General features: G+C 26.3%; 8 protein-coding genes across 8 annotated transcripts; 2 read left to right on the top strand and 6 right to left on the bottom strand.

The window, feature by feature from the left end:
• Positions 1 to 73: 73 nt before the first annotated feature.
• On the top strand, positions 74 to 481 carry T552_01646 (hypothetical protein; the record flags this gene model as incomplete). The annotated part of the gene is made up of 4 exons (XM_018370221.1): positions 74 to 151; positions 206 to 274; positions 323 to 375; positions 418 to 481. 4 exons carry the CDS (start codon positions 74 to 76, stop codon positions 479 to 481), a joined length of 264 nt encoding a protein of 87 aa, XP_018225929.1.
• A 44-nt stretch (positions 482 to 525) lies between these two features.
• T552_01645 (hypothetical protein) lies at positions 526 to 1824 on the bottom strand. The gene is made up of 7 exons (XM_018370220.1): positions 1513 to 1824; positions 1317 to 1463; positions 1193 to 1273; positions 1130 to 1148; positions 962 to 1083; positions 741 to 916; positions 526 to 695 (listed from the first exon to the last, which is right to left on the bottom strand). Exons 1-7 carry the CDS (start codon positions 1777 to 1779, stop codon positions 569 to 571), a joined length of 939 nt encoding a protein of 312 aa, XP_018225928.1. The 5' UTR covers positions 1780 to 1824; the 3' UTR covers positions 526 to 568.
• An 82-nt stretch (positions 1825 to 1906) lies between these two features.
• On the bottom strand, positions 1907 to 3932 carry T552_04121 (hypothetical protein; the record flags this gene model as incomplete). The annotated part of the gene is made up of 12 exons (XM_018372172.1): positions 1907 to 1956; positions 2000 to 2077; positions 2121 to 2235; positions 2283 to 2380; positions 2421 to 2622; positions 2665 to 2747; positions 2793 to 3180; positions 3424 to 3463; positions 3508 to 3563; positions 3608 to 3629; positions 3676 to 3878; positions 3930 to 3932. The coding sequence occupies 12 exons, from the start codon at positions 3930 to 3932 to the stop codon at positions 1907 to 1909; spliced, it is 1338 nt and encodes a 445-aa protein (XP_018225927.1).
• Positions 3933 to 4139: 207 nt separating this feature from the next.
• T552_04120 (hypothetical protein) lies at positions 4140 to 5042 on the bottom strand (the record flags this gene model as incomplete). Its single annotated transcript, XM_018372171.1, has 1 exon — positions 4140 to 5042. The coding sequence occupies one exon, from the start codon at positions 5040 to 5042 to the stop codon at positions 4140 to 4142; it is 903 nt and encodes a 300-aa protein (XP_018225926.1).
• Positions 5043 to 5281: 239 nt separating this feature from the next.
• On the bottom strand, positions 5282 to 7552 carry T552_01643 (hypothetical protein; the record flags this gene model as incomplete). The annotated part of the gene is made up of 7 exons (XM_018370219.1): positions 5282 to 5572; positions 5626 to 5833; positions 5877 to 6727; positions 6774 to 6965; positions 7012 to 7224; positions 7270 to 7371; positions 7421 to 7552. 7 exons carry the CDS (start codon positions 7550 to 7552, stop codon positions 5282 to 5284), a joined length of 1989 nt encoding a protein of 662 aa, XP_018225925.1.
• Positions 7553 to 7855: 303 nt separating this feature from the next.
• Positions 7856 to 10382, bottom strand: T552_01642 (hypothetical protein). The gene is made up of 6 exons (XM_018370218.1): positions 9673 to 10382; positions 9139 to 9631; positions 8822 to 9091; positions 8572 to 8775; positions 8329 to 8527; positions 7856 to 8284 (listed from the first exon to the last, which is right to left on the bottom strand). The coding sequence occupies exons 1-6, from the start codon at positions 10344 to 10346 to the stop codon at positions 7902 to 7904; spliced, it is 2223 nt and encodes a 740-aa protein (XP_018225924.1). The 5' UTR covers positions 10347 to 10382; the 3' UTR covers positions 7856 to 7901.
• A 759-nt stretch (positions 10383 to 11141) lies between these two features.
• Positions 11142 to 11815, bottom strand: T552_01641 (hypothetical protein). The gene is made up of 4 exons (XM_018370217.1): positions 11700 to 11815; positions 11524 to 11629; positions 11383 to 11460; positions 11142 to 11329 (listed from the first exon to the last, which is right to left on the bottom strand). Exons 1-4 carry the CDS (start codon positions 11782 to 11784, stop codon positions 11152 to 11154), a joined length of 447 nt encoding a protein of 148 aa, XP_018225923.1. The 5' UTR covers positions 11785 to 11815; the 3' UTR covers positions 11142 to 11151.
• Positions 11816 to 11988: 173 nt separating this feature from the next.
• T552_01640 (hypothetical protein) lies at positions 11989 to 12587 on the top strand. The gene is made up of 3 exons (XM_018370216.1): positions 11989 to 12155; positions 12206 to 12309; positions 12364 to 12587. The coding sequence occupies exons 1-3, from the start codon at positions 12034 to 12036 to the stop codon at positions 12540 to 12542; spliced, it is 405 nt and encodes a 134-aa protein (XP_018225922.1). The 5' UTR covers positions 11989 to 12033; the 3' UTR covers positions 12543 to 12587.
• The last annotated feature ends 45 nt before the right edge of the window (positions 12588 to 12632 follow it).

Below are 12632 nucleotides of genomic sequence, written 5' to 3'. Positions count from 1 at the left end.
TATATATAATTTTATTTTATTTTTCCCTTATAATTACCTTCGTATTCAACCTCTCTATTTTTAAAAATATCCAATGGAGGATAAAAAGCAGGCTTTGATGCAAGTAATCAGGCAAGAATTAGCAGTAGCAAATGCTACAGAGCTTATTGGAGTATAATCCTTTTTTTCCGCTTGAAAAAGGATGAATTAATGGGATTTTTATTAGAAATTAAATGAAACATGTTATGATCGCTGTATTCCTAAGCCTGGAAGCCGCTTTGAAAGCTCAGAACAAGTTTATTTTAAGGTTAAATAACATATTATTTTGTTAACCGTTTAATAGACTTGTATTTCAAAATGTATAGGAAGATATATGGATGCTTGGAATATTGTAAGGTAATATTTAATAAAAAAAAGGACCAAATCAACCTATTTTAGCCGGGCATATATTTCTAGGATTCAAAAAGAGAAGCAGGCGCAATCATTAGGATTAAATAATTAGAATATAACTATTTTAATATGAATTAATAAAATTGAAAAAAAATGTATAAAATACTTAAATAGTATTCCAAATAATTACTAAGATTTATTATGTTTTTATTGGTGCTGAAGACCAATGCGCTTTGCGTATAAATTGTTGTACATCACATTCAACGCTTTTACATAATTCTTTTTGTTTTTTTCCAAATTTATATGTAAAATCAAGACCACTTGCCCTAAAATAATGAGAAAATACGACAATATTAGGACATGTGGATTACCTTTCAATTGCACTAATAGGTGTGGCAAATTCGATAAGTTTTGTATCATCATCAATCCTGGTATTTGGAATAACAAAAGAACCTACTGCTACAGTATCATCTGAAGTATCTCTTGCATATATTATACTAAAAAAGTGTGTTGGAACTGCAACATTGGGAGGATCTCCTATCATTTCCTTAAATATAATTAATTATGTTTTCTATAAAACAATTAATTATACATATGTGACTCTCCATTTCCCATCTGGATCTTTCTTAGGAAGATATAGTGGACCGTTTATGATGGAAACATACTCAAATTTAGATTTTAAACTTCTGGAAAATTCCTCAAAATAAAACCAATCTTTAATTAATTAATATTTAACAATAAAAAATGTTATAACTCTCACAATTCCGATTAAATCCTTCCTAGACAACATTATAATAATAGGAAAAAATGAAGAAAAACTTACTCCTACTTGAGGTGCAATATTTGTAAGATAAAATGTTTCATCAAGAGCATCTTGTGAAAATTTTACATTAGCTGCTGGTATCTTAAAATGTTAATGTATATCAATTAGATGTTAGAAACTCTACTAAATGTCCTCTGTCATAACCACTTCGGAAATAATCGCTTATTTTAGAACGAAATTTAAGATCTATAGTTTCATCTTCTTTAAATTTCGAAAATTTTCTGTTTGAATTATTCATTTTTAAAGACTCTGATGTTATTTCTGTTGTACTCTTTTAAAACCATTAAAGAAATAATATTATCATGTATAAAATTATATACCCATGATGGAACTCTTGTTTGTCTGTTATAAGAAGAGATATATCCTTTTCTAACAATTAAATCATGAACAGGCCTAGGATCACAAAAATCAAATATTCTATATGGATTTATAATTTCATTAAAAGTTCCAACTTTTTTAAGAGAAAGATCATTTAATGAAGAATCTTTAAAGGACAATTTTTTTGAAAAATAGAAAGTCCCTAATAATGCGCCGCCTACAGAACCGATAGTAAATATACTTATTGAATAAAATATCTTTGATATCATTTTAATATTTTTCTAAGTTATAAATTTATAATAAAATATTTTTATTAATTTCAAATGTTGAAAAAATTAATAAAGTCCATATTCTTTCAAAAATCAGTTATTAAAAAATCATAAAGCTGTTGAAAAATCAATTTTGCTGAATTTTAGATCGAAGACTAGATCCCAAAATATATAAAACTATAATATAAATAATAGTTAATTTTAAGAATAAAAGAAATACCAAGAGAAATAATATATGAAAAAACATTAATACTAGCTATAATTATAGACATAATCGTTATTTTTTGTGATAGAGATTCTAGAATTAGTTAATTGAATTATTTTTATAAATATAAGTAAACTTTTAATAATTGCATGAATTATTGCAGAAACAATTAATTTTGAAAAAGCCAAGTTGATATTTACAGCATGTGGATCATCAGAATAAGATGCTTCCATATATTGGTTAAAACTATCCTGTATATAGATTAATAATAGTAATTTTTATAATAAATTATAATTACAAGTATTAATGTTTCTGAAAACCCCATAACAATGTGAGATAAAATAGGTATTATAAAATGGAAAAGAGTATGTGTAGTAAATCCCATCCAAATCAATGCTAACAAATGTTAATATAAATTAAAAGAATTAAGCCTTACAAGATATATAAAGTGGGTATATTATAATAGCAATGAGAAGCTTTGTTTTAATTTTATTGTGTTTTAGTCGTTTTATATAAAACTCATCATAAATTTTATAACATATGATCGCCAATAATACGCCTAGTGCATGAAAAAGTATTAATATAAAAGAATTAGACAAGGTTTTTTGATAGATTTTCGTTAGTGAAAATGGATGAATCTATATTGATTTAATTATGGAAAAATATATAACACCTCTTACAAATAATAGAAGAAGGATGGTATCCCAAACAATAACTTTTGAAATAATAATAAGCAAAAGAATAAAATCTCTCCTTAGGATATCTAAATAATAATGAATTAAATATAAACTATAAAGAAAGAAATTACTCCATGACATTTTAAAGAATGAAAAAAAAACATAACGCAACGGCTTTTTGTCTTCTATACAAGCTATAAATCGTGAAGAGCCTGTTACTCGCCTTAATCTTTCAATTCTTTTATTCAAAATAATTTCAGGTGATGCTTCTTTTAATATTAATATACCAAAGACAAACATAATAGCTGATAAAATTATAACAGTCCAAAACCACCATACAATTCGGTCATTTTCTTCTAGAATTAGTCCAACCACAGGTCCCATATGAATCCCTAGCATAATTGAAGACTGAAGCAACATTTTTGGAAAATAACCCCCATTACCATATATATCAAAAATTGACAGTTTACAAGAACTAAAAATTACGCCCCCATATACTTCCTCCTTAGCTATAGACTTCTATAGAATATTTAACCTACATCCATTTAAAAATCGAAATATAATTAATGAAATTTTATTTGTTATCATTATAAAAAATATGTGAAAAACTGCATGTTTTTATACTTTAATAATGAAAAAAAAAGCCTTTTACATACTTGTAAACATAAAAAGAGAAATAAGAAATATTCTTCTGTTTCCAAAATGTTTTGATAATGGCTTTATACTATATAATCATATATAAAATAACATAAATAAACTTACCTCGCCAATAAACTGTCCATGTGCAAATCCAGAAAACATCCTATACCATTGTCACATTCATTTAAAAATATATACTGTATTTACGATGTTAATAAAAAAAGATGTGTATGAGTTTCAGGTTTTGTTAACACATGTGAAACCTTTTTATTAAATCAGTCTAGGCATAACCACCATTGAATTATACATAAAGTGTAAGTGATAGAAACCTAGAAACCATAAGAAAATATAATTATCATAAAATATAAACTTTACATAACAAAAACCATAATAAACATAATAATAAGATGGAAAAATTTCTTCCTAAAATTCCACATAGATGGATGCTCAGGATCATTAGGATCAAGTTTCAATTTATAAGGATCCTCTGAAGATATTTGTTTCTCATTATTTGTTGAATTCTTTTCTACTCGTGCAATTAACTTCTCAATACACCCTTCACAAATAACTTGTTCTTCCTAAACAAAGTAAATACTTAACTATTTAAGATAATTCTTCTTATAAAACACCATTTAATTGAATCTAGTCTTAATTAACTTTTATTGTTTAAAAATTAGATGTTGTAGAGATCTTAATTGTCGATCTTATATAAGGTTAATATTAATATAACTATTTTCTTTAAAAAAACATAGTAAATATATCTTAATATAATCCATAAAAATTGAGAGAATGATTGTGAATAATAATTGAAAATAATATATAAAAGTATAAAATAGAAATCAAGTCAATTCGATATTGTAATTAATATTTTTGTTTTGTAAGATAACAGGAGATAATATTTCAAGAGAAGGATCATCACCTAGAAGCGGAAGATTTTTAGTATGAATAGAATTAGATGAATTATCTATAGAAATTGAAGTATTTTTGGAAATAGAGGAAGTCGAAGAAACCCTATCAAGAATTGTTTGATTTTGTGTTTTAGAAGGGGTATTAAGTATTTCAGATGATTGTTGATTTGCAGGGGTAGGAAAAAGTTGTTCAAATGGACCATACTTTTGTTCAAAGATTTGAAGTCGTTTTTTTGTTTTTTCGAATTCATCCTTTAAAGATTCAAAAGAGCAATATATGTCGTTTGTTTTAACTAATTCGGCATCTTTAAGATCAAGATCTATAGAATCAGGAGCAATTAAAGGATTATCTAAATTCGAATTATTTGTGTCAATAGACATAGGTAAATCTGGAGATTTAAGCTGACAAATGGGCGATTTTTCTACAGACGATTTAGATGTAATTGGTTCGGTATATATACACGATGTATTTTCTTTGTCTATTTTAGCATGTCTCAAACGTTTTCGTGCTTTAAGTTCTGTCTTTTTGACTTTTAAGAAATCTGAATTTGAGTATTTCTTTAAATGTCGAAGTTTAGTTTGTTTCCTTAGAGATTCCTTATAGTCTTTCTTAGCCTTTATCCATGCACCTTTAACATTATTGATAATAGAAGAGACAAATCCTTTTAAATTTATTGGATTCTGTTTCATTTGTCTTGGCAAATTTGTTATTGCCAAAAAATCAGGCGAATTTTCATCCTTAGAAATCATTGATTTATCCTGTAATTCATATGTATTTTCAGATTCAATTGAGTTATTGTAAGTGTCATTTCCCTTTATTTTAAGAACTGTCATTTTTCTTTGATTACAAGTATTAAATAACAAATTAAATAAAGACACCTCTATAACACAACTTGTAAAAGCTTTAAGATATTATTTAGATGTATTTCAAAGTCAATGATTGAGATCCAGAAGAATTGGCAAGTCCTTAAAAATATCCGCCAGATATCTAAAAACTTAGGTTATTACCATCATAGATAATTGATATAGGGTTAGGTTCATATAAGTAATGAATGATAAGATATATATGATTGTCAAAACATTGCTTTAGTGCTTAATATTTCAAGAAGACTAGCAAGATCTTGTTTATAAACTTCAACACAATATGCATCAAAAGAATCCATTTTAATACGAGCCGAAGTAGCTCGGGCAACTTGAGAAAAAATTAAACCAAATCGATTTTTATTGTAGTTAGTATTTTCTTCCAATTCATCAGAAGATGTAGAAACAGATGTTCCAAGTAAGAGATATGTATCGGTACGTTCATTTAAAGATGCAATTACAAAGGGAAGGTGTCGTATTCGTCCTTGTTCACGTTCTTGTTCCTATTTTTATTATCAATTGCTTGTATAAACAATATAAAACAACAAAACATTACATTAATAGCATCGGCTACCCATATTGCTAACTTAGAAAGTGCAAATGGATGTGTAAAAATGCTGAGATCAGGCCCTTCTTTCAAAACAGCAATACGAAACGCTTTTAAATGTCTAATTGCACGTTTATCTATCAAATATGTCCCAGTGCGAACAATTGCTCTTTGTAGTTCCATAGCGATACTTAAAGATGAATACAAAGCATCAATACTGTTATTAATAAGCTTGGTTTTTGATATCTAAGAAAGCTTACTTATCCAATGCATCAAATGCATCGTAGAAATAAGTAAGCCAAAGATCTTGGATAACATTCTCTTGTTTATTGCTATGCTCTATATCTTTTAATGGTTTTGCGTTCTCCTTATTAGGATCATATTTTTCGCATTTATGTTTTCCTGTTTCTAAGAGAGCGCTAAGCCCATAGCTTGCATCACTAGCACTTAGTGTACATTTAAAACCAAATGTTCGAACAAAACTCGGATATATCAAATCATTTAATCCATACAAAGGGGCTATTTTGTCCAATTTTTCTCGAAGACTTTTCTTTAAATCCATATCCATGTGAGTATATATTTGACGACATTGTTGCAGAGAAATTCCCATTTTTGCAAATAATTTATGCAATTTTTTTTTACCATATTCAGACCAAATTTTTAATTTTGCACCTAAATAAGATGAATGAAGCATAGCATCATACAAACTCCAATGCCGAACTAACATAAATCGAAATTCGTCCTTTGTCTTAATTGAAGAATCATCTGCTGTCCTTCCATTTGCTCTTTTTATATCTTTAGAATCTGAAACAGGAGGATTCAATCGGTTAACTTCATCTTTAAATAAGGAATATAGTTGTAGATATTTACTATAACTTGTCCTCCTATGCATTTCTTGATTTGTTAGCCCTATAATAGCAAGCCAGAGCAATTCATTATCTTCTCTTCCTATATCAGACGCAAGAGAATACATTTGACTGGATATACATTCTCCAAACCATGTACCAGAGTCATAATAATCTGAAATAATTCTTTGATATTTATAGTATTGCTTTCGTCTTGCACTTCGAGAATCATGTTTTGCAGAAGAATCCAAAGAAAATTGGGTAGGCTAAAAAACTTACTTAAATATATTTCCAAGCTAAAAATATACATACATCCGATGGCAATTTCTTGTTTTTAGCGTCATCTGATGGTACCAGATCCCGCGAGGCATTGTTTGATACTGATGTATTCCGTTTTTCTAATTTACTTTTTTCAAAATCTTCATCTTCAAAAAAAGACTCTTTTTCATCAGTTATTGAATCATCCTCCTCCTCCTCCTCCTGTTCTAACTCCAAATCATTCGCCTTAAATGAATCAATTAATAGTTAATAATAATAATTGTCATTAAACCTCTGCCAATGCCTCGTATGCCCTTCGTTCTTCAGAAAGCTTTTCTTCAATATCTCCATCATCAAAAACAAAAATATTATTATCAGAAAATGCATTATCCAAATTCCATGGACGATGTGAATCAATCACATATATACTAACATAATCTTGAGGAGTAAGATATTGAGATAAATCAATCAAAGCACCACAATTTAATAATATAAGAAACCTTAACTAAAATTGTTACCAAAAATCATTATTAAGCAATAAAAATGACACATTTTCATTATTCAAAACCACCGTCTCATTTATATCCATTATATCCTGATAACCTGATACAGGTTGAATTTTATGAGAAATAAAATCATGTTTCATTATTGTCTATATTTTCTCATCAATCAATTCCTCCATATCCCATTAAATCACTGACTGATAACATTTTACAAGCACAAAGTGCATCAACTTCAAGAGCAACAAAAATCAAAACTGTACATGATCCTGATAACGATGCCGCCTTAATTCGAGAATATGCATCAACATAATTCGATCGCCTTATAAACATTTATTATCTTATGCTTTATTCTAGTATAATTATATTAAATAGAAATCTTATCTTATTCTTATCATAAATACCTTAAAATTTGTCCTTTTTAATCCAGAAAAAAACAATATAAATAAAAAAAACCCCAATTTCCTTTAAAAAATATGCAAAATTATATCTTTTTATGCTTAATATAACCCAAATTCTTTTTTTTTGCTCAAAAACACTATATTTTAAGTCTTATAGAAGCATCGAAGAAACATCTTAATTACGCAATATCGCTTATAAATATATAAGTTGTAATTAAAGTTTATGATTGATACCAAGAAGTAATATATAAATATAAGAAAAACCTGTATTTTTGAAATATTTAAGCAACGACATCTTTAGACCATCTTTTTAAAATAGTTGGAATTGTTTTTACTTTTTCTATATAAGAAATAAGATCCATTAATATAATTTCAACACGATACATTCTGCATTCACGATCCAATCCACCAATGTTAGTTAAATTAGTGTTGCATGGTTGTAAAAAATTGGAATTACATAATTTTTCCCATGCATCAAGAAGAATATCTCTTTCCCAGAGCCTTATTGAAGTGTTTTTAATAACAGAGAAGGTGGATGATGATGTAGTCTTTGTAACAAGTTCATAATATTCTTTATATACCATATTAAAATTAAGAGCATCTATATCTCTTGTATCGATTCTTGCAGCACATATTAATAATGAAAGTTGTAATAATGAGATTCCTATAAAGAATTGAATGAAATCTAAGGAATATTTCAGTATTTACCATTTAAAAGAGTGATTTTGTTGTGTGAATTAAAAAGATTTTCAGAAAAAAAAGAATTTTTTTGTAAATTTGATAATGATGATGATGATAATAAAACAATAGGTATAATACAATGTGAATAAAATATTCTAATATCCTTAGAAGTCATGAATAGTTTTTTTACAAGTTGGTAAACTGAATTTCCTTCTTGAAACAAGTCCTATATATTATGTTAAAACTAAAAAAATATAAGAAAAACTATACATCAATTCCTTTATTCCAGTTTTTAATAAATTGAAGCTCTTTTTCTCTTTCTTCTAATGATAATTCAGAAGGAGGCTCGTAATCAATAGTTAAACCAGATCGACAAATTTTAATAAATAGCTCAAGATTATCTGGATGCTTAATTTGAATTATTCTATGACTAAATCTACTTTTGACTCTTTTTTCAAGAGATTCTACAGAATCCTTTAAAAGAAAATTAAAAATATAAATAAAAAAAACAAAATAATACCAATGCACATGTCAATCCAATAACAGCTATAGGTGCCTTTTTAGTTTGGGATATATCAAATAAATTGTATAAAAGAGTTTGACGATGATGTTGTGTAAAAAGATCAAAATTATCTAATACGAAAATGACAGAAATAAAAGTTATGTTAGAAGATAAAGGATTGTAAGATGAGTCAAATTCTCCTGAATTTTTGTTATCATCTATTAGATTAAGTTCTCTAGGATGTGATAAAATAGCTAAAATTTTGAATAAGTTATCAGAAAAACTAGACTAATAAAGATTAATATAAAATAAAAAAAATAAAAGATAAATTTAACTGCTGCATTTTCTTTATCATCCAAGTTCATTTTTACATTCAATTGTCTTGCAATTTCTTTTAATGCAAGTCTATCATCAGTTTGTATTATTCCATTTAATCGTACAACAAAAAAATAAGAAGAAAACTCATTAAGACTATCAATTGCTGTATTGACAATATTAGATTTTCCAGAAGATTTAGGGCCAATAATTAAACAAGTGTTGCTTTCACCTGAATTAATAGTTCGATATAATAGTTCACGTAATTTTGTATATTCTGAATCAAGACCAACAATTGGTGCATATTTTCTCCCAGTAAGTTTTTCTAAGATATGACTTTTAAAATTATTGAAAATTGATTTATTTTCCGTAATATCTTGCTTTTTTTCATGTTCATAACTGATTTTTTCCTTAAATAATCTTTCAAAAGAGTTACTTAATTTATTACTAATTAAATTTGAATCATTTTGGTTATTGAAATTTGTAGCATTAGAATTTATAATAACATTAAAGCTAAAAATTGTTAATTATAAAAACTATAATATTATAATTACTTTTTCGATATATTTTTATTGTCTTCCAATTTATAACTTTTTCTACGTCCCTTTTTAGTACATGTAGTATATGTATTTGTAAAAGGTGATGTTAATGGATCATCCGAAGACATATCTATAGGATCCTGATCTTTATCGGAAACTTTAAGGTTATCACTCCAAAAATTCGGATCATTCGTTTCTTTATTTGTATCTTCTTGTAATTCAACTTCTATACATTCTCTAATATTAGTATTTTTTAATTGATCTGATCCTTGAAAAAAAGACATAGTACTTTTTATTGTTTTTTTCTTTGCTTTAGAAAATCGTTCATCAAGAATATTTTCAGCTTTGTGGTATCCTTCATATTTGTTCGAAATTTCAATAAGTTTTCTTGAATTTCTTTTATCATGTTTCTTACTAGAAAATGTTTTTGTAGTTATATGATCATTATTTCCAATCAATTCATCATCTTCCTCATTCAATAAAGAATTAGATATGTTTCTAGATACAGATTCAAAGCAATGCCTTTTATTCTCTTGAATATCATGAATTTCTTCTGTTTTAGCCTTTTTGACTGATGTTTTTACAATTCTTCCATTTTTTTTCCTTTTTTTTTGTCTTTTTGGAAATGAAAAAGACAATTCATCCTGACTTTGATCATTTGAAGAAGAAAAACTTGTATATTTCTTCATATTTAATATTATATATATATATTGATAAAATATAATTATTCTTGTTTTTTAGATATTTTATAAAACATATTAAATAAATATAATAATTCTCATGAATTTAGCCTATATTTGTTTAAATTTTAAAAATATTTGATTTAATTTGTTCAAATATTTTATTAAAAAACTCAAAATAGCGCTAAAATATTTAAATCATAAAGATATTAATTTAAGAAATTATTATTAGGGTAAAGTAAAAGCTAAGCTTAAATGTACTATTGATTTTCTGAAATAAACAAAAATAAATAAACATTTATTTCTAAATAACATTTTTTAAAAAACTAATAAAATATCTATTTTGTTAAATATATTTTAGATTTGTAATAAATGTTTTTAACATTTACATCACTTTATATTTTTTTTGAAAAAAAAGATAATAAAAAGATAAAACTTTTAATAAATGTTGTTTTAATATTTTTAAAATATAAGTCAAATTGTTTCTTTTGTTTAATATATCAATTATTTAAAAAAAGTCTACATAAAAATAAGATACATAAATTTAGGAATTAAAAAGCCATAATTATAAATTATATAAATAATAAAGGCATTCCAATAATTTAAGATATTGTAATATACTTCTAAAGAATATGCTTAATCTGCCAGAAATGAATATCAATTTAAAATCATCAAATAAATAAATCAAATCGTTCAATATAGTTTTTTTTAAATTCTATCAATATACATAAAAATAAATAAAACATGTATGTCTTAGCACTTAAAAGTATTCTTTATAACACAGTTAAAAAATTACTAAGAAAATGGGGATCTTTTAATTTTGAAAACGGCGTAAATTAGATAATTCATCCAAAAGAGTTTGTAATGCCTCATCCGACTTTTTTTCAGAAAGTGATGGAACTAGAGTACGTGCTTCCTCTGCTTCTTCACAACAAAGTGTCCCAAGTTGTGCTGTTTCGAAAGAATGAAGATCTGGATCCCCTCGTAACACTCTAATCATATTTCCATTAAAAAAAACCCGGGTTACACTATAAAATAGAACTACCTTTCTGCTGCATGTACAGATTCTTGTGTTCTAAATCTCGCAAATATATTAAGATAATCCTTAATCTTTCTTATTACACTGAAAATAATTTGTTTATAATTATCCAAAAAATAATGAAAAAAAATGCACAAAAAGACATACTCTGTCATAACAATCTCATCTCCAAGCTCCTTTTGACGCTGAGAAAGCACTGCCTCCAAAATTATCTTTGCCTCGCTTACAGATAAACATGTTGCATTAGCAAACTCTATTATTCAAAAAAAAAGCATTTATAAGCCCTTTTTCTGAGGAAAAAAAACACAATAAACGCCCCTTACCCTCTCCTAGCTGTAAACGAGATGCATCTTCCTCTTCTAACCGTGTTCTTTGACGCACGCGATGTCTCTGTGCTGCTACTGGCATTACACAGTATATTGAAACATTCGAAATTTTTAAGGCTTTATAGGTTTAAAAAGGATTTTAAAATTAAATAAAAATTGTTAAGAAATATAAGGAAACACTTAATATTAAGCTTTTTAAGAGCTTATTAACTGTTAATATCTTTTTCAATAAAAATTTCAATAAAAACATAGCAAAAACAAGTAAATAAAGTACTATTAAATAAAAGATAAAAGAAAAGACTTGTTTTATTGTGGATATCTGAGAAGAAATATGATATTTTCTCTTTATATTATTAATAAAGCTGGTGGACTTATTTATCAAAAAGATTTTAACGAGGGACTTTTGAGACTAGGCTCAAATGATTACTTAGTTCTTGCAGGAATTTTCCATGGGTTTATTAATTACTTGTTAGATTGTATTTTTTTAATACTATTATTTATAGAATACATGCTATTACAGCTAAAATATCCCCATTAGCGGGTTTAAGCGGACTCGAAGTATTAGAGGCACAAACTTTTCATTTACAGTGTTTTCAAACACTTACAGGTATAGGAATTATATTTCTATTATTTATTTCTTATTATTTATTATTATTTACAGGAATTAAGTTTTTATTAATTACAGAGCCTCAACAGCCTAACGTAGACGCACTGATGAAGAAAATATATGAGCTTTATGCAGATTATGTTATGAAAAACCCATTCTATAAAATGGAAATGCCAATTAGGTGTGAACTTTTTGATATTAATGTAACTGCTGCACTTAAACCAATATTATAAAAGTTTATTGTATTTTTATTATTCTATTTAATATAGAATAGGTTATTAATATGTTAAAAATATTAATATTAGATATAATATTTTTATAAC

Source organism: Pneumocystis carinii, assembly GCF_001477545.1.
Source record: "Pneumocystis carinii B80 chromosome Unknown supercont1.7, whole genome shotgun sequence".
NCBI classification, from domain to species: Eukaryota; Fungi; Ascomycota; class Pneumocystomycetes; order Pneumocystales; family Pneumocystaceae; genus Pneumocystis; species Pneumocystis carinii.
The sequence above is the reverse complement of the archived record's forward strand: the minus strand, read 5'-3'. Positions and strand labels throughout refer to the sequence as shown.